This window comes from Protopterus annectens, chromosome 5.part0 (genome assembly GCF_019279795.1).
Source record: "Protopterus annectens isolate FY-2018-M chromosome 5.part0, PAN1.0, whole genome shotgun sequence".
NCBI lineage: Eukaryota > Metazoa > Chordata > Ceratodontiformes > Protopteridae > Protopterus > Protopterus annectens.
Window position 1 is genome coordinate 973,783,209 of NC_056735.1, and position 25,116 is coordinate 973,808,324.

The following is a 25,116-nucleotide window of genomic DNA, read 5'->3' on the forward strand; positions in this document are numbered from 1 at the left end:
CAGGGAAGAAGCGACAGCAACCGACGCCGGACTAAGACTTTGGAATTCGGGCCGACTGCGGGACAGCCTGACGGCAGGATAATCCAAGAGTGATGACTGCAGCAGGGTATACACTCGAACATCTACATTTATGGTAGGTACAAAACTGTACTTTTGTACAGTGGATTACCTGTCATTGCCCATTGTGTCTGCCTAAATTGTAATTGCAGTTAGAAAAGTGTACATTAAAAGTACAAATGCATACTCCAACATTCAATATTACGCTGTGAATGAGTTTGTGATATGCTTAATATACAACATCATAAAGCAGGATTGAAGCCATTCTATCAAAGGTGGTTTTTGATGAACATAAATAAACCAAAACCAGTTTGTTAAAACCTCCTTTGGTAAAAATTAAAACTTTTTTTTTTTTTGCAGGGGGGCAAGCCTCCTCCACCCCTCATGTGGGGGTACCCCCCCCCTGAATTATATGTACCAACTCCAAGGTCGCACAACAGTGGAGAAAAAGACAGTCTGCACTTTTGGTGAGCTGGCTTTGGTTTCTTTGCCTTCGCTGAAATCACCTTTATTAGGATCATAAGATCACAAGAGGTTATTAGGCTATTGGCCCTGAGGCCCTTCTAAGCCTAGCCAAGAGTTTAGCCCATGTGGTAGACTGACATGCTCCCTGTAAGGCACCATTATTAAACTTTATCATAGTAACACATAACCAGGATGATGACGTTTTTATGACCAATACATTTCCTTGCAAGTCAAGCCTAAACATTTGTTTAAAGGCCACTAAGCTGACTGTTTCATTTTGTAACTAGACCAGCAGGTTATGACTTGGGTCTTATAGTCCTATTGAGTGGGATGAGCTCCCATGGCTTGCTGAAATCCAAAGATTGTTAGATGGCTGCTTACTGTTGCTAGAATGTATGTGTTCATTCTTTGTTTTTCTCTCTTTCTCATTCAGGTTATTGCCACTTGGCCAGTGGCCCCTTTGCATAGAGATGATTTCCATTGTGCATTTTCATTGTATCACACATTTTGTACTTTGCCTTTTATTTTAATGAGTCTGACAGCTTGTGAGAATTCAGTCTGTGAAACTTGTATTGTCGTGTCTGTATTGTAACAGTGTTACTAAGTGGGTTATTGTGCTGCCCTGGCATTTTCTATTTATCTGTTGCAAGCATTCTTGCCTTTGCTACAAGATGAATGAATTATTTGATTTGTTTCAGGAAGATGTTTGTTTGTGCCAGGTTCCTTACATGGTTTTGCTTATTTAGAAAGGATAAGCACTTTCGTTAAGAAGGTGGAGGGCCATGATTTTGTCACTCAGTATTTGAAATGGTCTTGTTAGTCAGGCCCAGGAACTGTAGACTTATGATGAGGTTTACATGTCTTTACTAAAAGTGGAATGTTTTTTGAATTTTTGTGTCAATTTTTTTTTTCCATTTTTTGTCTGTCTTTTAATACAGTAAATTTGTGATTGTTCTAGCAGTTTTGTAAGTAAATTACACTTTGTGTCCTTATTTGTCCTGTTTCATAATGTGCTTATGAATTAAGTACAGAAATAAACTTGAAGCTTGAACTGTGTACTCGTATATTAGTTTTAACAAAAATAATTTTATTTTGAAAGCAGAGGTAAGTTCTGGTAACTATAACAAAAATGACACTGGAGCCAGTGATGAGCATAAGCCGCATAATTAAACATAAGGGAATAAAACGAATTTAAAAGTAATGATGGGGATTATTGGCTGAGCCCTGTGACATGGCCAGGTTGTTTTCCCACTGAGACACCTCTTTACCTACTGGGACACTGTTTCGTACTTTCTATGAGGTACTTTAGATAAGCATGGGGATGTAAAGTCCTTGGAATATTGTCTTGTGGTGACCCTTCATTGTTGAGTGGCTGAGTGCCTGCAGCTAGGGAGGGACTATTACACATATGCTTGGTACACCTAAAAGTTAATATTTACGCTGCAATGCCCTGTGGGTTATTTGAATTACAAGTAGCTTGAAGTATCTGAAATGGTGTAGAAATTTATGAATTTTAAGTTGGCTGCAGGGTTTCTTTCCATTTGCTGTTAAATCTGAGCTGAAAATGACAGTGGTTCACATACGACTGATTTTAAATAGTTTTGAGTACTATGGCTCTTCAAATGGGGAGCTCTGCCAGTATAGAATTCAGCACAGTGCTGTTTTATCTACATAAACTGAAAGTGAACTAATTTACATTGAGCTGTACACAGTATGCTAATCTCAAGGGGTTCATATCATAATAACAAAAGTTTAATAGTTTGAATGCATAAACATTAAACTTTATGCATCGAACTATTAAAACATTGAATTGCATTTAAAATAATTTTAACATAAAAAACTGAAAACCTAAAAAGTGTGCCCCCCACACCACCTGCTACTTAAGTATACCAACTCTGAGATTGCACTTTAACAGAGTACGGTGCGGAAAGAGACAATTTCACGTTCCTACACTGTAGCGCGATCTCGGAGTTGGTATATTGAAGTAGCGGGGGGGCAGCGCCCCCCTCGTGGGTGGTGCAGAGGGGCTTGCCCCCCTGCTTTAACTCGTCAGGGTAAGTTTCTGTTATTTAATTTTTTTTTTCGAAGTTGCGGAACTTTGATCATATGGTGTCTACCACATGGTATTCAAAGTTCTCCACTCTCTGCATTTGGCCAGTGACCCTCCCCCCAGGATGTCTGTTCTTGTCACAGGTCTCCAAGCCTCTAGTTACATGCCAGGATTATCTCTAAACCATGTTCAAGGCTGATGAAAAGACAGTGGCACCTGGTGCGGCAACATGCTGCTACTTGAGAGTATATTTCCCCTTTAATTCCCCATCCTCGTGCATGTTTGCAACACCTCAGTGAAGGGATGTGCATTGGGTATCAGCTTTGCCTGGATGCCTAATTCAACATGGGCCTTGACATTAGCAAGGCACCCCACTCAACCCAAGGCAGCACTCATGCTGTTGTCTCTGCGGACTTCCCCAGGGAGATCAATACAACCGGTGTGCTCTGTACATGCACCCCTCCCACCTCCCATTAGATAAGCATAACAGCCATCCCTGCCTGCTAGGCAGGGGAAAGGGTGCAAAACTGTGGAATTTGGGCTGGTTGTTGGAACTCACATTGCTTTGATTTTCCTAAGGTTATGACCGTAGTAGTGATCCTGTTTGAACATCTACTGTTCCTTACACAACTGCACTTGTGAATCTTTAAGTATTTTTTTAATAACAAAATATGTAGAATATCTTATCCTGTGGATTAGTATATTATTGTACAGTAAGCCTGGAAATGTGCTCTGAGACACAAATGTGTTGCTATACATAAAGTACACTACTGATTTTCTATCTTCTCTTTTCCAGTTCCCCCTAATGTAAAATCAGAGGTGAATCCTGGAGTCATTGGTTCTTGTAACAGGACAACCATAGCCAAATGCACAGCAGCTTCTGGAAAACCAGCTGCCACCATTTCATGGAGTGTGCCTTCTCATGACAATATTTTTATTAACAGTACCACATCAGATCATAGCAATGGAACCAAAACAGTTACAAGTTGGCTTGAGGCCATTACAGTGCAAAGCTTGAACCAGAAAGAAGTCAGCTGTACAGTACGACATGATGGCCTGAATCCACCATCTATTTACTCCATGAAGCTAATTGTTCAGTGTATGTATGTACCAGTATAAGCATATCTGCATTATAATATATTATAAGAATATTGCACATCAGCATCTTTCTAGCATGAGGGGATATAGTAATATGTTTAGTGCACTCTGCACATATCAGTATATAACCATGTTCAGTTACAAATTGTACTTTTGAAACTGGACATTTGCTTAACATTATTTGTGCCTAAAATATCATAAATGAAGAAGAATGTTGGGGCTGTTCTCCTTTATAGATTTAAAAACATATTTTTATGCACTGCCTTAATTGACAACCTTCTCCCCAACTAAATGCCCATTACGTGTGATTTATGTATGTAACCATGCCGTGTGATAGAGGTAGGGGAACAGATGAAGAGGTGGAAGCTGTCATTTGTACCCAATGTGGATCTAGACATTGACAGAAGCAGCAGTGAGGCTGATCTAGACATTTACAAAAACAGGAATGAGACTGATCACATATTTGCATGTTAGAGAAAAGGTGAGTACTCCAGGTAGCTAGCTGTGATTTCTTAAATGAAGAGGCACATGTACTTGCATCTTCCCAAAACAACCACTGTGTATGGATGACAGGGATTTATTTTTAAATGTAACCCTATTCAATCCCCTTGCACTTTGCTATACAATGCCTGCAATATTGTTATGCATGAGCACATTACTGCATATGTATTACTTCCTCATACTTGGTTGCCATTGTTTGTGTGTGTGACTGTGTGTGCCTTTGTCTGTGTGTAGGGTGGTTGTTTTGTGGGGAAATGTTGTGATTAGCAGCACTGTTGAAATTTTTGTCTTCCATTTTCTGTTAAAAGGCAGACATGAAGAGTGAGATTTCATACCCTCTTTCTGCAGAGGGTAAGGAGGTCCTAGGTGGCTTCCTTATGCCAACCACCTGAAATCATAAGTAAACCCATGTCACTGGTAGTACAACTGCTGAATGCCCTGTCCTTGTACCACCGGGCCAAAATTTCTAGCTAGTACAGCTTACTGTTCTTGTAAAACCAACATAACATAAACATTGCAGTAAATAGTCATGTCTGAAGTAACTTCTAAAACAAGGGCATATTTGAACAGAATTGTTTTGATTCTGATATCCAAAAGAGCAACATGAAGTTAGGTATTTTACTAAGCATAAACTTGGAATATGTTGTTAAACTGAGCCTTTGTATTATGTCTGAGCTTGTCATGTATCGTCATCTTTGTGCATATATCATACAATTTCTTTGTTTATCTCATTCCTTTTTCAGTCCAAACATCATTTTGTGTATTGCATGCCCATTCAGTGTCTTACAGTTATTCACTACCCTTTATAGAGCAGTACTTTTTATGTGAGCCATGTAAAGGTGTAACCTATGATGTTAAGTTGTCTATCTCGCCTTCATTCTTGCTGGTTGGGTTCGGAGCCGACTCGACCATCTTCAAAAGCTCGAGAGCTGCTTACTGGCTTGAGGCCCCCCCTATATCCCATGATGCCTGGCGCTAGATACCCAGATCTCATTTGCTGCTTCTGCTACGAGGTTGCGTTTACTGGCTCAAGTCGTATTTTTTCACTTTGTTCATAATATTTAGGACTTTTTGTATTTATTAGATATATACTTATAGTCATAGCATAGTTGTAGGTTCTGTGGTAATTTGTTAGTATTTAATCCCCCTTAAAAAAACTTGTTTTCTCCTTAGAGAGTTTTTCCTCTCCCTCCCCCACTCCCGTTTGCCTTTTTAAGGTAAGCCGTTTTAGTTAGAGGCTTATCATTGTTTTCTTTTTTAAGGTAGACAAAAGTTTAATTAGAAATTGTGGTAGTTTGTAGGTCTTATATTATATAGTGTGTGTGTGCTGTTAGGGTGTGGTAACTTGTGTGGATTGTGTGTGTTTTTCCAGTTACTTACTTTCCATTGTACTTGTTCTTTGTATTTGATTTTCCTTTACAGGAATGTCTAAAGACACAAAAGTGTCGGGATTCAAGAAGTGTGACTCGTGCTGTCAGAAAATGTCTCTGTCAGATGGTCACACTTCTTGTGTCTACTGCTTGGGTTCCCTACACCTGCAGGACTCTTGTTCAGTGTGTCACGCCTTTAGTCCAAGAGTCCTGCAGGAGCGTAGGAATAAGCTTATAATTAGGGGTTTGCTTAAACCTGAAGGATCACCGGCCAAGACTCAGTCAGTGAAACCTTCTAGGCCATCGAAGCCGTCGGCTCCCAGCTCAGAGCCGTCGCCGGGTATGGCTTCTGCTTCAACTTCGGTTCTGACTGGAACCAAAGTACCTATCTCTAAGTCAACTTCGGCTCCGACTGGAGCCGAAGTACCTATCTCCCAGTCGGCCCCGACTCTTCTGTCGGAACCGTCAGGGAGTCGAAAATGCTCCAGGTCACCATCCTTGGAGTCGATACACTCGGCTCCAGGATAACCCTTGTTGCAATCTGAGCGGAGTCATTGATCCCACTCTTCTCGGTCGTCTAGGCTATCTGACCATGATTTGCAGAGAGTGGTGAGCAGACTTTTAAAGTCGCAGGCCCTGGCAAAAATGCTATCCAGCCCCCTTCATCAGGGTTCGGCTCTACCAGTTTATGCAATAGTTCCTCCTTCGACTCATCCCTTGAGTTCGGAGCCGGAGCATGCTGAGGCTGGAACCGTGGGTCCGTCAGCACCGATACCTCCCCTTTCGGTTCTGTCGTCGGCTCCGATCTCTTCCATAGTGCCGTCCTTGGAGGGATCTGGGTGCCGGGACTCCCTTGTCAGCTCAGAGGGGGTGAGTGGCATCGGACCCTTGTCCGACCCCATTCTCCCTCTTCTCGGAGCTTCGGCATAGGTGAGTTTGGCTCCTACATCGGCTTCGGAGCCACCCGTCTCTTCAGAGCAGGAGCCTTCTCCGGTATCAGGAAGGGGCGCCTTCGAGGTCATGAGGAGTGTGCTGGCATCTGAGTCAGCCTCACCGGCACCTCCCCCCATGGTGCCTGCTCCTGCCTCTGCCCCTCCTCCAGACCCCAAGTGTGGGGAACAAGTGCTCCAGGGCACCCCATTGGGTGTATCCTCCTCTTCTGAGGCCTCCCCCGTTCATTCAGAGGAGCCCCCTCGAAAGAGGAAATACAAGAGGAAGCATGTTGACTCCCCTGAGTCTGTCACTTCAGATACCAACTTGGAGGAGTCAGAAGGGTCCTTGAGATCCCCCTCTGAGGATGTCTCCTTCTCAGACATCCTTGAAATCCTTAGGGAGAGGGGGAACTGGACTGCCCTTAACCCTTCCGAGGATGAGTCGGTATTCCTGGACGCGTTTGTTTTCCAACCCTCCACCTCCTGGGTGTCTCCGCCTTTCGATCCTCTGATGTCTGTGGTGGCTTGAAAGGCATGGTCAGCTCCAGACACAATGGAACCAACTCCCTGCAGGCCCACAAAATTCATTACTGCCCCTCAAGACAAGCAATTTGTGACCAAGCGTGTTCCCGTTGATGCCATGGTGGTAGCAGTGGCCACTAAAAAGGAGTTGGCCGAAACTTTTTCGTCTGTCCATCCCCCTAATAAAGAATCTAGGACGATGGACAGATATGGAAAGCAGATGTTTTCCTCAGCGACCTTTTCCATGAGGTCTCTGAACTATTTGTGCCATTTTACCCACCTTCAAAGGGATCTCCTTAAAGAGCTAGGATAAACCCTTCAAGATCCATCAGCTGCAGGGGCTCAGGCTAAGATTGCCTCCAAGCTGGCGACTCTAAATTCCGTAGTAAACTCCTCCATGCGGCTCATCTCTTATGCAGCCGATGGAGCGAGTAGGGCCGCAGGCACAGGTGTGGCTTTGAGGAGACACGCTTGGATGCGGTTATGCAACTTTGCGGAACCCTTCAGGGCATCTTTCACCAACACCCCCTTTGATGGTTCTGCTCTGTTTGGACCACAGGTGAAGGATACCCTTACCAGGCGTGAGCTGGAAGGCAAGACTCTCTCTGCTGTTGGAGTCCGTTTTTACACTCCTTCAAGACCGTATCCCAAGGGTCAGAAGAGTGGGAAGATGTGGTTCCGGAAACCCCAGGGAGCCGTGCCTGACACACATGGAGAGTTCCCCTCCAGGGGCAGAGGAGGGAACAACAATAGACGCCGCCCTAGGGGCAGAGGGGGTCCGCAAAATCAGGGCCAAAGAGAATCCTTCTCTGACAAGCTCTTCCAGAATCCCTGAAGTGCTGCCCGACTGTCCACCTTCGGAGGCAGTCTGGGGAAGATTATCGCTGTACCCAAAAACCTGGCAAAGTATAACACAAGACAAATGGGTACTTTCTATCATATCCGAAGGCTACAAAATCCCCTTCTTTCGCACCCCACTCTTTTCCAACAAATCCCTTCCAGATGTTCCACCCAATCTAAGGGATCAAGCAGTTCAAGAAATTTCAAAACTGCTAAGAAAAAGAGCCATCCAGTCAGTCCCAACAGACCAACAAGGATCCGGAATTTACTCAAAGTTCTTTTTGGTACCAAAAAAGACAGGGGACTGGAGACCCATTCTGGATCTCAGCAGACTAAACAGGTCTGTTCAAAGAACGAAGTTCCGGATGGTGACGCTACAGTCCATTTTACCCTTTCTGGGTCAGGACAATTGGATGTGCTCCATAGATCTTCAGGACGTGTACTACCTTATCAAAATGGACAGACGCTCCAGAAGATTCCTCCGCTTCCGGCTGGGAGCCAGTCATTATCAGTTCAGAGCTCTGCCCTTTGCTCTCACCACAGCCCCCAGGGTGTTCACCAAATGTTTGGCAGTAGTCACCGCTCGTGAGACGGCAAGGATTCCAGGTGTTTCCATATTTAGACGACTGGCTCCTTACTGCAACCACCAGGCATCACCTGCTGCGAGCCAGAGACTACACCATCCAAACGTGCTCTACTCTAGGCATCACAATAAATTTCGAAAAGTCTGCATTGTCGCCTTGTCAATCTATCACCTTTATAGGCGCAAACTTAAACACAAGGACATGTCAGCGACTCTCCCAGTAGGCAGAGTATTAGCCATTTGATGACATGTGCAGGTCTTATTAGGATGCAAAAAGATTCAGGCCAGATTCGTCCTAAGAACATTGGGTCTCATGGCAGTTGCTGTCATACTAGTCCCCCTTGCACGTTTTCACATGAGGATTCTTCAGTGGATGCTGTTCACACAATGGTCCTTCCAGCACTCCCAATGTCTCACATGATAATGATCACACAGTCATGCAAAAACCAACTTGTTTGGTGGATGGTTTCCCCATCATTATACCAGGGCAGACCATTCGTTCTTCCTCCCCCAGTAGCTACGGTGACCACGGACGCCTTCCTGATCGGGTGGGGGGAGCATTTTCAGGGCAGAACAGTCCAAGGCACCTGGCAGCCTCACGAGCACCATCTACATATCAATGTCTTGGAGATGAGAGCCATGCTTTTAGCGTTTCAAGCTCTTTAGAACTCTCTTCCCACCGGGATCATTGCAATTCAAACAGACAATATGTCAGTAGTATGGTACATCAACAAGCAGGGCGGAATCAAGTCATACCCCTTATGTCGAGAAGCACTCAGACTTTGGCAGTGGGCGATCTCTTCCCAATGGCTTCTGATAGCAGCGCACATCCCTGGGAAGTCCAACGTTATAGCAGACAGGCTGTGCTGAGCAATTCTCATGCCTCACTAGTGGTCTCTCAATCAGACTGTGGCGGACAAAATCTTCCGCAAGTGGGGTCAGCCTTGCTGCGTCCTTTTTGCCACCCCCTTCAACAGCAAGTGCGACAGTTTCTTCTCTCTCCTCCCTCTTCCCGGACACTTCCCCAGAGACGCTGTAGTTCACGATTGGCCTCAGGGACTTCTTTATGCATTCCCTCCATTTCCCCTGATTCCCAAACTAATTCAGCTACCACATTGGGATGTAAGATGATCCTCATTGCCCCTTACTGGCCTCGACAAATTTGGTTCCCGTTCCTGCATCATCACCTTCTGGAGCAGCCCTGGACCCTGGACCCAATTCCTGACCTCCTGATCCATCAATCTGGTGGGCTACACCAATCTCTTCAATCTCTCCAGCTTACTGCTTGGTTTCCCCACTTCCGACCTTAGCCAGGCTTCCCAACATCTCTTACTCGGTGTGTGAAATCATCTTATCCTCACATAAGTCGACCACTAGAAAAACTTATGCTAGTAAGTGGAAAAGTTTTTCCTTATGGGCAGAGACCCAGGAATATAGATCCCTTCTCAGCCCCTGTACACCATATTTTAGAATTTCTAGCAGAACGTTTTCGAGCTGGATCCTCTTCTGCCACGATTAGAGTTCAGCTAGCTGCAATTTCAAACTTTCATATGGGCCTATCTGATTCAAGCATCATGTCCCATAAGCTTTGTAAAGCCTTTCTTAAAGGGACCACTCTACTCAGGCCCCCAGTAAGAGATCCCCCTCCTCCGTGGGATCTGAATTTGATTTTAGCTTCCCTGATACTACCCCCCCTTTGAACCGGCAGCTTCTTGTTCCGTGAAGTTTCTTTCTTGGAAAGCCCTTCTTCTGGTTGCAGTTACATTGGCCAAAAGAGTTTCTGAACTTCAGGCTCTTTGTGTTCGTCCTCCTTACCTAGTTTTTCACAATGATAGAGTTTCTCTTCGGACTAACCCTTCCTTTCTTCCAAAGGTTACATCTGATTATAATTTGAATCAGTCCATTGAACTACCTGTGTTCTTTCCAAATTATTCCAACAAGGCAGAATACAAGTTACATCAGCTGGACGTTCATAGACAACTACGCTTTTACTTGCATAGAACCAAGCAAATCAGAAAATCAGACCAGTTGTTCCTGTCCTACGCTGAGGGAAAACAAGGTATACCAGTGTCAAAAGTCACCTTATCTAGGTGGTTGTCTTCTACTATTACTTTTATATATCAGTTAAGAAATAAAGAGCTTCCTGCTAAACCCAAAGGTCACTCCACCAGAGCTCTAGCTACTTCTGTGGATTTTCAGGCCAGATTGCCAATGGAAACTATTTGTGCGGCAGCTACATGGGCTAATCCACATACCTTCATTTCATATTATAAGCTGGATGTGGCTTCCAGGAGCAGAGCTGATTTTGGTTCCACTGTTCTGAAGAGTCTTTTCCAATGAGCCACCCAGGATTGAGGTGCTAGGGATGCTGTCCCAACCAGCAAGAATGTAGGCGAGATAGACAACTTAACATTAAGAAGTTATGTACCTACCATAATGTTCCATGTTAGTTGTCTTCTTCTCGCCTTCTTTCTTGCATCCCACCTTCCATCCCCCTATCCTAGTAGACCGAGAAGAGTACCTTAGGTTTGTTTATCACTGGCTGAGTCTTCTCTGGCTATTACTTCTGACTGTCAGTCTCATCGGTAGGTTCCTGTATCCTACTACAGTTTACTGTATTATTATAATTGTTATTATTATGTCTGTAGTTAGGTTACCAAACGAGATCTGGGTATCTAGCGCCAGGCATCATGGGATATGGGGGGGGCCTCGAGCCAGTAAGCAGCTCTCAAGCTTTTGAAGATGGCCGAGTCGGAGCCGAGGATCGGCTCCGAAACCAACCAGCAAGAAAGAAGGAGAGAAGAAGACAACTAACATGGAACGTTATGGTAGGTACATAACTTCTTATTTGTGTATATTTTTTCTTTCTCATTTGTTTTTTTTTTTTTTAATTCCACTGGTGTTACACTGGGGTATTGGAGCTTGTGTTTTGGGTATCACAGCTTGTGTTTCTAACTTCATGCTTGGAAGTTGGTAAGGGTGTAGCCAGGCATACAGTTTGTACTCTGAGTACATTTTTTCTGAGCATCACATCAATATGGCTTTTTGCCAGTCATATCATATTATGTCTACAACTGCTTAAATGAATCCTGCAATACTGTTAATCTGAAAACAATATCTTTAAAACTTCTAGAGGGAACAGCTGAAAAAGTAAGTTACATTTATTAAATACTAGGAGGGAAGCTTTTTGAGAGACCATGTACATTTTTAAGTGATAGGTGTCCTATGAGTGTGGTAGAACTAAGAGCTTGTGAGTACAAAATGGAATTTGCTTGTTATGTTGTTTTAGGTGTTTTTCTGTGTGTGTAAGGCACTAGACAGCTGCAAAAATATTTAGCTGGAATCCAGAAAACTCACTGAGTGAAATGCTGTAGAGTAGCCTTGGATTTCTGTATTTATTTTTTGTTGACCAGGTTTGCCCCACTAGACTAGCAGCCCACTTTCACGTGAAACGTGAGGTGTTTTTTCTACTACTTGGGGAAATTTGTAAAATTTATTGGGGGACTTCCCTTATTTTTTGCTGCTGCATTTTCTCTTCCATTCATAATTTGGAGGCAGCTATGAGAAGCTGTGCAGTAATGGAGGGGAAAGAGAGTTGTCATGTTGGTGATAGCAGTGTGGTTCTGTCAGTCGGACAGAAAACTGTTGAAAAGTGAGTGGCCAGTACAAATAGTATTTGTCTGACTTTAAACTTCAGAATTTTGAAGAATTTGTTGTAACTGAAATAGCATCTGGTGGTTTGCTTGATGAAAAACTAGTTTGTCTATTGAACAAAGGTGATCCTGGAGAAGAGTTTGAGATTTCATGGTCGGATGGTAAGAGGTTTTTGGAATGGACAGTGATTTGGGTGGAAAGGAAATGATTTGTGAGTTGGATGAACATAAGGCTACAGGTGAGATTCAGTCTGGAAAATCATGTGCTGATACAGTTGGAAGAACAAAAGGTGTTGAAGAAAGAATAATAATCAAGATTTATTTGGGGAAAGAAACATTTTGTGACTTAAAATTTGAAACTGAAGAGTTAATGGAAGATTTTTGTTTAATTGAGAAAAAAAGGACTCTTACCCGTGGAATGAATTTATATTTTCTGGGCATGGGACTTGATTAAAAAAGTGTGTGTTCACTTTTGAACTGATTCAATTGAGTTAAAAGATGTTAAAGATTATTTTTCATTTATGTATTATTCAGTTTCTAATACTGTGAAAGATAAAGATGAGAGGGGTATTTGGAATGGGGGTGGGGGTAGGAAATAGATGTTATGTTAAAGTATGAAAAAGATAGGATAAAGATGGGATAAAGCATTTACCAGGTATTATATATATATATATATATATATATATATATATATATAGACGGTAACAGAATAATATCTATATCTAGGTGTATGGGACAGCCAAAATTATTTTTTTTGTGGTTTTCAATCATGTAATAAATGATTGCATAAAAATAATATGTAAACAATGCAAGGGGAAAAGTTCATATGATGAGTATGTGCGAAAAGGATTGCATAATATGTAAAAGTGAAGTGTGTGGTTTGATTATAGGAAGAAAAGGTGTTAAGGAAAAAGAGGATGAAGTAATGAAAGATGACCTAGATAAAAATGTTATATTTCAGGAGGATGAAGGTAACATGCTGAGAGTGTTGAAAATGAATAAGAAATTGAAAGTGATAAATCAGATGTTTGTGAATGGACTATAAAGGATGCTAACAAAATAAATTTGATAGGTGCTAGGATAAGGGTGAGAAAAAAAAGATTTAAAAATACATCACCAATGACTAAAAAGAAAGGTAAGGAATAGTTTTATGCGTTTCAGTTAATGAAAACAATAAAAAATCTGATTCTGAGGATCAAGAAATAGTTGTACATAAACTCAGAAAAATAGTAATTTGCGGGAAAAAATAAATAAATAAGAAAACAAAAAATTAAAATACTTCCCTTAAACTTAAAAAGAAGGAAAAGTAATAATTTTACAGTGCTTTCAGTAAATGTGAATAGCATTATTAAAAGTGTAAAAAGGATAAGGATCCTGGAATGGTGTGCTAAATGTGATATAGATATTATTCTTTAACAGGTAGCAAGATTCTCAACAAATGAAAGATTGCAAACAGGCTCCTGCCCTATCCATAATCCCTGTGACTAGAACGAGCTACCTCAGATTGAGTTTGTCCTGAACCTCCCACAGCAGAGGTCCCCCAGAAATATAAGTGCAAGAGGAGGGACTTAGATTCCCCCCGGGGAATCTTCTACCACTGACACTGATTTCAATGAAGAAGAAGGTTCCCCTAGGCACTGCCTTGAGGATGTTTATAGGTTCATAGGTTGGTACTAGGCTGTCGGCCCTAGGGCCTATGTAAGCCTAGCCATAACAATTCCCTGGATATTTCTTCCCACGATATTTACTTCTACAGGCCCCTGTCTAGCAGGGCGACTGACATGATCCCCGGGGTAAATTTCCTATCTCCCATCCAATCATTCAGGGAGATTCTGAAACTTCTTAGAGAGGGGGTTGGTCCTCCAAAGACCCTTCACTGGAAGAGTTAGTGTTCCTCAAAGATTTTGGTTCTGGCTCTTCTGCTTCTTGGGTGATTTCTCCTGCCAAAGAGATTATTTTTTATTTATTTATTTTATTTTACATTTGTTGACCGGGATTGTCCGACTGAGCTGAAGAGCCCTTTTTCAGTGGAGGCCCGGGGAGAAAGCATTAAACAGCAATGTTACAGGATTATTACAAAGCATTAAGTAGCAATACAATGTTATAACGTGTCAATAATCAATATCCCACTTTGACTATATATCCCCCTCTCTATTTTAACCAAATATTCTCCACCACTTTAAACTAAAACTTATATTCAATTCATTCAAGTGTCACTCACCCAAATCACTTTATAACCTCCCACAATCAACTAAGCCCAAACTACAGCTACTTTTCACCTCCTCTTACTGCCTCTCCCTAACAGGAGATATTCACCCCAACTCCGGACCTAAAACTAATACCAACCCCACTCCCCCTATCATAGCCAATACCACCAATCCTCTCCTATCTCATCCAATATTACTAACCAAAAATTCCTAAAATGTCTTACTATAAACACTCAGAGTCTAAAGAACAAAACAACCCTCTTCCATGCTTGGCTATACCATACAGTGCCAGACATAGCAGTCTTTGAGACTTGGCTAAAACCCCAGATTTCCAACTGTGAAATCCTATCCCCAGGCTTTTCAGGCTCTTAGATGTGACCGCCCAAACAAAAAAGGTGGAGGAGTAGCCTTAATTTACTCAAGCCGACACTTCATCTCTCCTTACCAAAGTCCCATTCCTCAATTCAATAATGCAGAATTAGTCATAGGAATACTCAAACTAAGCAACTTTAAAAGCATTTGTCTTATGGCCCTTTATATTCCCCCTGGTAACAACACTACCACCCTAGAAGACATTCTTCTGTGGGCTTCAACTAATATTAAGCTCGAGACTTGCATATTAGGTGACATGAACATCGACTGGAACAAAATCAATGGCTCCAATCCATCTATATCTGTTAATCTTTTTAATGTCACTCAACTAATAAATAGCATCACCAGACCCAATGAAAACAACCCCCCAGGTTCCACTCTGGACTGGATCCATGCCTCCCACCCATATAAGATCTTACACTCAGGTACCTTACCAGACACCATGAGTGACCACTACCCTGCTATCCATCGAGCAACCCACTTGAAACCTCACCCTCACCAATACATCCATACTCGCAACCTCACTAACTTTAATCCTTCTCCTTTCTCTCACACCCTCAAACTAACGAAATGGGATAATCTAAGGACCCTTTCTCTAGATAACGCTGTAGATTTTTTCAATACAACCTTCTTAGATATCCTAAATTCCCATGCCCCACCTAGAACTAAATGAATAAAATCCAACCCTGCCCCCTGGCTATCTAAGGATACTAAAACACTAATGCAACAAAGAGACAAGACCTGGAAACTATATCACCAATACAAACTTCCTGAAATGCTTCTTAAATATAAGCATCTCTGTAACCTAACCAAAAAACACATCATAACAGATAAGTCTTACTACACTAAACTCCAGACCAATCACTTCAAAGCCCCCAAACAGTTCTGCACCTCTATCAACTCTCTACTAAATCCCGGTACAAAAAGCAACCCTTGTCCTGACACCAGTAAAACTGACACTGAATTGGCCACCCTATGCAACTCCTTCTTTACCAACTCCATAGCTGAACTCTCCAAGACCTTCCCCAATCACAACTCCTCCTCTCTCCTCAAACCCACATCCCTCACATCTTCCAAACCCCCCAATCCTAACCCCCCCACATTTCATCTAAAGCCCATCTCCACAACCTACATAAAAAAAAACTTCTCTCTAAACTTAAGTCATGCTCCTCAGCCCCAGACAATATTCCCTCTCTCTATCTAAAGTTTGCCGCTGATGGCATTGCCGTCCCCATCAGCATTCTCATCAATAGATCCATACAGGAGATGTCCCCAAGCTGTGGTGTGCAGCCTTCATCCTTTCCTTCCATAAAGGAGGTAAAAATAATACCACCTCTAACTTCCGTCCAATAGCCATTCTCTTCCCAATCTCAAAAATACTTGAGAAATGCATCCACCTCCTGCTCATGCCTTACCTTACCAGTAATCACCTCCTCACCCAACACAACATGGTTTTCATCCTGAACATAGTACAATAACTGCTCTTCTCTCTTTCTTAGTCTTAGTAAATCATGCCCGTGATTCTGGAGAAATTGTATCCACTATCCTTCTAGATCTTTCCAGAGCATTCAACACGGTCTCTCATACCCAGCTTCTAAATCATCTTTCTAATCTTAATCTCTCACAGAACACCCTATCATGGTTCAACAGCTACCTATCTAATAGATCCCAAGCTGTAAAATGGCAAATTGGCACCTCAACCTTCCTACCCACCCCAACTGGAGTTCCCCAGGGATCCATACTCGGCCCAATGCTCTTCAATGTATTTATTAATGATTTTTGTGCTGCCATGCCTAACACTAAAATAGTGCAATACGCAGATGACTTAACATCAGTTTGCCCTGCTCCTAATCTCCCTGACCTCCTAGCACAAACTCAGTTGGCCTTTTCAACCACAGAAAACTGGATGCTTCAAAATCATCTCTCCCTAAATGATAATAAATCCAATTTTTTTTTCTCCCCCTCAAAAACCCTCCAGCTTGACTAACAATCTTTCAGTATCTTTAGCCATACTAACTCCACTATAGAAACTGTCCCTTCTGCTAAACTACTTGTAGTAACCATAGATGAACACCTAAAATTTGACACACATATTCAGCTAAACATTAAAAAAACTAACCAGAAACTTGGCATGCTATATAGACACTCCCAGTTCCTCTCTTCTTCTACCAGACAAACTTTTGCCACTATCTACTTACTACATTCTCTTCTATATGGTGCTCCCTACTTACCAACTTATCCTTTTCCATCTCCTCTAAACTAGAAACATATTACAATAAAATTGCTAAATTCGCAACAAAAGCTAATCACTCCTCCCACCACTGCACATCTCTCCACCTGCTATAGTGGCTAGAACTTCCCAGTCAACTCAACTTCCTTCAACTCAGTACTGCCTACAAACTAATTTTCAAACCAACTTTATGCCTTGCTCTAGCAAACATCTTACCCTTTTACATCCCCCAGAGAGCCCTGAGATCTGCACACCAGATTCTCCTCTCTGTATACAAACCTACACGTCCCGCTGGTCAACTTTTCCTATCTTCTTCCTTAACCAAAAGATGGAACTCCCTCCCTTCTTCTCTTAGACTCTCTGAAAACTATGAATACTTTAAAACTCAGCTTCATTCCTACCTTGCCCAGCATTGGAAATGTAACTGTATTCTCCCTACTTAACCTGCTTAAACTCATCTATGCTTGCTTCCTCATACAACTTCGCTACGTACTTCTCCACCCCAGGCTACTCTCCTAAACAGCTGCCTCTTTACATATTCCTCCACCCTAGGCTGTCCTCCTAGACAGCTACCTCACTATAAATCTAAAGACCTCCAATACTTCTGCCTCCCTCTAACTCAAATGTTTTTTCTACCTTAGGCATTTCTGCCTTAAATGTATATATAATGTAAATACTGTATATAGTCCTTGACCTCATCCCGCCTTACTGAGAACAATTAATCTTTACTATCTACACTAGCTGATACTGTTTAACTATGGCATTCACACCTTCCATGTGTGAACTCCACTTTTACTATCACTCAACCCCCTCTCTAAGAATACTCCAGAAACTGTAATCTCTGCTCTACTAACAGTGTACTTCCCACCCTTATCTCTTCCATTTCTGCTAAAACTTAAATACACTACAACCTTCAAATTTCTATCCTTCATCTAATAACTGTTTTCGCTATAATTGTGAACTCTTATTAACTGAGTAAACGCTATTCTCTTGCCTCTACCAACTTAATTATTGTATAAATAGTTCTCTAAACAACTTTGTAAATATGTTTAAGAATTGTTTTTGTCTTGCTATTATTCTTTTGTACTTTTTCACATTACTGTGTATAATTTCATTTTTGTTTACTTGTATGTAATATGAATTGTATAATTTCTTCTTTACTTGTATGTAATATGGAGCTTTTCTCCCCAGGCCTCCACTGAAAACGGGCTCTTGGAAAGTGCAGTGGCAGGGCCAGTGACTTTTAAAGTGCTGTTTGGTGGCTGTCTTAAATTGTTTAGGATGTGTAAGGGTCCTGATTTCTAGTGGGAGCCTATTCCAGGCAATAGTGGGGTGATAGCTGTACATGTTGCATCCATTTAGATTTGTGTTTGTAGATTTGTAGTATGTCTTGGTTAGAGCTTCATAGAGGTTTGGAGGGAGAATAATGGGAGATGAGAGGGGATAGTGCTGGGCAGTAGGAAGACTGGTATAGGATAGAATGGATGATCTGGAGCTGAGAGAGAAGAAGCTGATGGGGTAATTCAAGCCAGTTTAGGTGTTTTAGAGAGAGACAGTGATATGATTTGTAGGTTTGTTGGGCAGCAAATCTAGCTACCTTGTTGTAGGTAGATTCAAGTTAGGTTAGGAGTGCTGAGTTAAGATTTGTGAGAATGAGACTTGTACATTAGACTTAGTAAAAGGTAGGTAAGAGAAAGAGTAATCTTGGCTCCAGAGGTAAGGAATTTCTTGTTACGATAAAGGAGCCCTAGTTTTGAATTAGTCTTTTTGATACAGTTATTAACATGTAAGTCAAATTTAAGCTGATCGTCGATGGTTACAGCTAAGAGCTTAGTACTGGATTTAATCCTGAATGGGAGTGTTGTTAAGGGACTGTATGGAGAAGGAGGGTTAAATATTGTTGAACTTTTTAGGTAGGAAGAGTAACAGCTTTGTTTTTTTAGGGTTAAGGATGAGCTGGTTGTTGGAGAGCCATGTTTCAACTAAGTTAAAAGATGCCTGAGTAGCTGAGAAGAGCTTAGAGGGAGAGTTGGCTGTGGTGATGACTATAGAGTCATCGGCGTATTGCACTAAAGATGACTGAGGACAGGAGGTATAGAGCTGATTAGTAAAGATATTAAAAAGTAAAGGCCCTACGATACACCCTTGAGGTACACCCATTTTGACAGGGAGAGGAGGGGAGAGTGCAGACTGCCATCTCAATGATTGAGATCTATCAGTGAGGTAGCTGGAGAACCATGCAACAGTATCAGAGGAGAAGTTGAGGTTATGCAGTTTTTGCAGCAGAAGAGAGTGTGAGATAGTGTTGAAAGCTTTTGAGAGGTCCAAGAATAGGCAAGAAATAAGTTTATGGTTGTCCATGGCTGTAGAGAGAGTGTTGAAGATAATAGAGCTGTAGTAGTGCTATGTTTGGGTCTGAAGCTGTGTTGAGTGGGTGTAAGCAGATTTTCCTGTATTAGATACTGCATAATTTGTTTATGAATACATTTTTGTAGTACTTTAGAGAGAGGGGAGAGGATAGCGATAGGTCTAAATTTGGAGATATCAGAGGAGTTACCTCCTTTGTGTATAGGTAGAATGTAGTATTGTTTCCAGATGGATGGAAGGGACTTTAGATTCAGAGATAGAGCGATTAATTAGGATAGATACAGGGAGAGCAAGTGAGTCAGCTGCTAGTAGAAGAAAAGTGGAAGGAATATTGTCAGCTGATGCTGAGCATGGTTTTAATTTAGAGAGTAGAGTTTTGATGTAGCTAGTATATACAGGTTTGAGGGAGAAGGTATTTGAGGAGATAGTATTAGGAGTAGGTTCAGAAAACTAGGAAATGTTAGTAGTAGAGGAGTTTGGGTTAGAGTTCAGTAGCTTAGGTATTGAAGATAGTGGCAGTTTCTTCAGATGTCTTGTCTGGGCATGGATTGGGGGAGCTAAGATTACAGGGATGTAATATTTGGTTAATAGAGATGTTCTTCATGTTTCACTGTTGCAGTCATTACATTTGGGTAATCTGCTAGCAGGTTGCCCTCAGTCGGCCTGAATAAAGTTTTGGGTCCTGCGTCGGTTGCTGTCTCCTCTTTCATGACGTCAGGTCGTCAGTGGGTATAAAACATGCAGTCGACACCATTTTAAGCAGTCTTTCTTGCCGCGCGGTGCCTGAAGCAGAAGCAGTTCGCAAGTGCCGGTCAGCCGACTCCTGAAATTTTCGTTTTCGAGTTTCAGAACCAAAGTCTTCAAACTAAAGCTAAGTACCCTGTTGGGGAAACTTTTTCTTGCTCCTTACCGATGTCAGTAAAAGTTAATAATTGTATTAATTGTGGGAAGCAAATACCTCATAAGGATTTTCATTTGTACTGTATTCCTTGCCTAGGCCCTGATCACAACGTGCCTTGCTGTCAGTTTTGTGCTAAATTTAACCAACGCACTATTAAGCGTCAGTATATTTTTGCTTCTAAATACTTTGGTTCAAGATTTAACTATCCCGAAATGTCGTCCATCAGCAATCCGACTACCGGAATTCATAAAAAACACAAGGAAAAGACAGAGACAGACCGTCGAGGTCCAAAACCGATGACGAAGCTTCTCCTAAGCCAGTCTCCGGTTCGCCAGTACTCAGTGAGGTGCTTTCGCAGCCTCTGATGCCTGCTACTTTTGAGTCGCAGGCCTCTACCGAGACTGCCACGAAATTCTGCAAGTATTGAACCCTTGGATGTCTCTCCCTTGGATGGGTCCAGAGCCGCTGAGCGGGCACCGGCTTCTGAGGGTGTTTTCAGGCCTCAACATTTGTATATTAAACCGACGCCATCATCAAAAACAAGGCCAAAACCTACTTCTATGCCTAAAAAACAAATGAGCAAAATGGCTGAGGATTTAATTACCTTGATCAGGGGTTCCAAACTCCCCCCACTAAGAGGCCTAGGCAAGGCACTGATTATGAATCTTCAGATCAGGTTTCCATTTCTTCTGATTCCTCTTCTGATCAGGAATTTTCTGTCCCACCTTATGAGGACTCTGATGCAGAGGAATCCATCCCTTCTGCTTCTCCTCCTGAGGATTTCTCTTCTGGAGAGACTTTGCATACTTTAAGGGAACATTTTCATTGGGAGAGTCAGGACTTCTCAGAATCCAAAAAGAGGCTTAGGGATTTCCTTCTTCTTCCTCAGCATAGGCCTTTAGCTATACCTCCTGTATTAGACATTGTTGATGATGTTTTATCAGAATCAAGCATGGCTCCTGATTCCCTGCCTCTGGCTCCTAGTAAGCCAGACAGATATTACAGGGTTCCTGACTCCCACAAATTTATTTTAAAAAATCCTGCTGCTGACCCTGAAACTATTTCTCAGGGTCCCAAGGGTGTTAAGGCTTCTACAGCCAAAAATCCTACCCCTTCAGATAGAGACTCCAGGGCACTGGATAGATGGGGTAAGAAGGTTTATACGTCTGCAACCTTGGCAATCAGGGCTTTAAACTGCCAGTTTCATATGCTTAAATATCAACAGCATGTTATGGGCTTACTGAAACAGAAAATTATGTTGATTTCTGATTGTGTGGAAAATAAAGAGTTACAGGATTTATTGCATTCAGCAGAACAAGTTGGAAAGCATACTTTGCAATGTGGTTTTGATTCCTTGGAGGCCTCTTGCAGGGCCACCATAACTGGATCTGTGATAAGAAAGCATGCTTGGCTCAAGGAGCAAAATCTGCCTGATCATGTTAAAGCTAAATTGTTGGATGCTCCTTTACAGCAGGACAGTCTGTTTGGTAATAAGGCAGAAGAGGTTTTAAAAAAGATGGAAGACAAAGCTAAATCTATGCAAACTGTAAAGGATTTCTTGCAAGTGCAGCCACCCAAGTTCAGTAGACACTGGCTTACTAAAACTGGTCCTTTCCAGTGTCCAACAGAGTTGCTCAGGCCAAACCCAGATGCTCCAAAGGCTCCAGGTTTCAGTCACAAGGATCTTACAGGACAAAGCAATGGGGTGCCTCCACCTCCAAATCAGGAGGTAGCAAAGCACCACCCTACAGTAAACAGTCTCAATGACTTTCCTCTGCCATCTCCAAGCACATATCTTTTGGCAGCCCCTTTGGGGGGAAAACTAGCACTTCATGCTCAAAATTGGCATCTAATTACCCAGGACAAGTGGATTTTAAATATAGTATCCCAGAGGTACAGATTTCATTTCCGCAGAAACAAGTCATGTCCCTCATGGATATGGGGGCTATTCAATCAGTACCAGAAAAGGAAAAAGGACAAGGGTTTTATTCAAGGCTTTTCCTGGTACCCAGAAAAGACAAATCATGGCGTCCAGTTCTGGACTTATCCATTCTAAATACTTTCCTGGACATTCCAAAATTCAAAATGCTGACTTTACAACAGCTACTGCCTATGCTAGGCAAGAATGCCTGGTTGGTAACTCTAGACTTAAAAGAAGCATACCTGCATATCCCAATCAGGGAATCTTGCAGAAGATACCTCCGCTTCAAAGCAGGCTATTTGCATTACCAGTTCTCTGCACTGCTCTTTGGCTTATCTACTGCGCCCAGGGTCTTCACAAAGTGCCTGGCACCAGTAATTACATTTTGCAGACAAAGAAGCATTCAGATTTATCCATATCTGGATGTTTGTCTCATTCAGGCAGAGGACAAGGACACTCTTCTTCAGCATCTGACATTTGTAAAAAGGCTTCTAGCATGCCTAGGGTACACCATAAATGAAAAGAAATCACAACTGGTACCCTCTCAAATCATTATATTCCTGGGCGCAAGCTTGAATACAACTGCCCAGATGGCTTGCCTCACACCAGACAAACAAATTCAAATGACAACATACTTCAAACAAGTGGCAACAAAAACCCAGCTATTTGCAAGACAAATTCTGCAGACTTTTCGGTTCATGGCATTCTGCATTCTACTAATTCCATATGCAAGACTGCATTTGAGGAAACTTCAGTGGTACCTAAAAAGCTTATGGAGTCAACATTGTCACAGTCTGGCAACAATGATTCCTCTCGTTCCCTGCCTGCAACAGGAGTTCCTTTGGTGGACAGAGGCATGTCACCAAAACAAGGGAATGTCATTTATTCTACCCCCTGCAACCCAAACCCTGACTACAGATGCATCAGACTATGCTTGAGGGCTCATCTGGCAGGGAGATGCATTCAGGGAAATGGAGCCCAAATCAAATACATCTACATATCAACCAGAAAGAAATGCTAGCTGTACAGAATGCACTGACAGCCTTCAAGGACTTCCTTCATCCAGGACAACTACTGATAAAGACAGACAACACCACAGTTATGTGGTACATAAACAAGCAGGGGGTACCCACTCCTACCCCCTTTGCAGACTAACCATGGCCTTGTGAAACACAGCCTTGACTTACCAAATACATCTTCAAGCTCAATTCCTGCCAGGAAAGCAAAATACTCTGGCAGATGACCTAAGCAGAAACCTTATGGACCCACACAAATGGAAACTGGATCCACAATTGACATGAAAATGGAGGAGCCCAGACATAGATCTATTTGCCTCTCCCCAAAACTATCAGTTGGACGAATTCTGCTCAAGAACTCTTCACAAAAAAGCATGGAAAGTGGATGCTCTATCCTTCAGCTGGAAAAAAAACTATCAGTCTATGCCTTTTTCCCTCTGCCTCTACTCTCCAAAGTCTTACTAAAAGTCATACAGGAAAAAACAAAAATGATTCTGATTGCTCCAGACTGGCCTCGCCAACACTGGTACCCGCTTCTAAGGAATATGTCGCACTTTCCTCCGTGGTACTTGCCTCAAACACCTCATCTATTGTCTCAGCAGAACTATCAAATTCTGCACACACAGCTCCAAACTCTGAATCTTACAGCATGGCTAATCAGCTAATTTCTCCAATCGCATCTCTCAGTAAACCTGTGATGGATGTCATTTTGCAGGCTAGAAGGCCTAGTACTAGAAAATCTTATGCTGATAAATGGAAGAGATTCTGTGCTTGGAACCAAGCACAATAGACACAGCAAAGCCTAATATTCCTCATATTTTGCAATACTTAACTGAGATGCTTCACAAGGGTCTGTCTTTTTCTTCAATAAATATCCATGCCTCTGCCATCTCGGCTCATTACAACACAGAGCCTCCCTTTTTTTCCTCATCCCCTGCTAAAGCAGTTCCTCAGGGGGGACAAAACTTTAAGGCCTCCCAGGAGAGCACCGACTCCTGCATGGCATCTCAATTTTGTGCTGGAAAAACTCACCCTACCTCTTTCTGAACCAGCTGCTACTGCGGATATAACATTTCTTTCCTGGAAGACAGCCTTTCTTTTAGCAGTCACTTCAGCTAGAAGGGTTTCAGAACTACATGCTCTCATGGCAGTGGAGCCTTTGATTATCTTTTACCCGGACAGGGTGACCCTCAGGACCAATCCTTCTGCTCTGAGTTACAACAGAATTGCATTAAATATACTGATCCCAAGGATATTGCCAATATCCTCGCAGATCGATTTAGTGCCAACTTCACTCGCCTCTCACCCCCTAAAGGGCTCATCTCAATACCAAAAGATTGCCAAATTCTGATAATCATGGCCACACAGGTAGAAACCGCACTCTCAAAAGCTAAGAATACAGCATCCATGGGACCAGATGACATCCCAGGCTGTGTACTACATGAACTACAAAATGAACTGGCACCTCACCTAAGTGTCATGCTTAATCATAGCCTCACCTCAGGCTTCGTGCCCACTGAGTGGCACATAGCTACAGTTATCCCACTCCACAAGGGAGGATCCGCCTTGGATCCAGGGAACTACTGTCCCATCAGTCTGACAAGCCTGATCTGCAAGGGCATGGAACACTTTATCATGGAACAAACAAAGACATTGGCAACCTTCAAACACTGGACTCCACCCAGTTTGGATTTGTGAAGGGCCGATCTTGTCTCCTGAATCTGACTGACTTCTTCGAATCATTTTCCAGAGCTGTGGACGAGGGTAAGGTGGACCACACAGCCTATCTGGACCTCGCCAAGGCCTTCAACACCATCCCCCATCCCCCACTCTGGAATCGTAGATAAACTTACTAAGCTGGGCATAAATCTCTACGTCACTCAATGGGTTGCCAACTGGCTTACTGACAGAACCCAGACTGTAAAAGTAACCGACTCCAAATCCAGCTCCAGACAAGTGACAAGTGGAGTGCCTCAGGGTTCAGTCCTCGGACCACACTTGTTTGGCATCTACTTCTCTGAAGTACAGGCC

General features: G+C 42.5%; 1 protein-coding gene across 2 annotated transcripts in view; it reads left to right on the forward strand.

The window, feature by feature from the left end:
• The window catches only part of LOC122802910 (nectin-1-like), a 2,017,182-nt gene that overhangs the window by 484,590 nt on the left and 1,507,476 nt on the right, over positions 1-25,116 (forward strand). For both annotated transcript variants that reach the window (XM_044072733.1, XM_044072732.1), the window contains exon 3: positions 3,369-3,671. In XM_044072733.1, the coding sequence (XP_043928668.1) occupies positions 3,369-3,671 (303 nt within the window). The remainder of the gene's footprint in view (positions 1-3,368; positions 3,672-25,116) is intronic.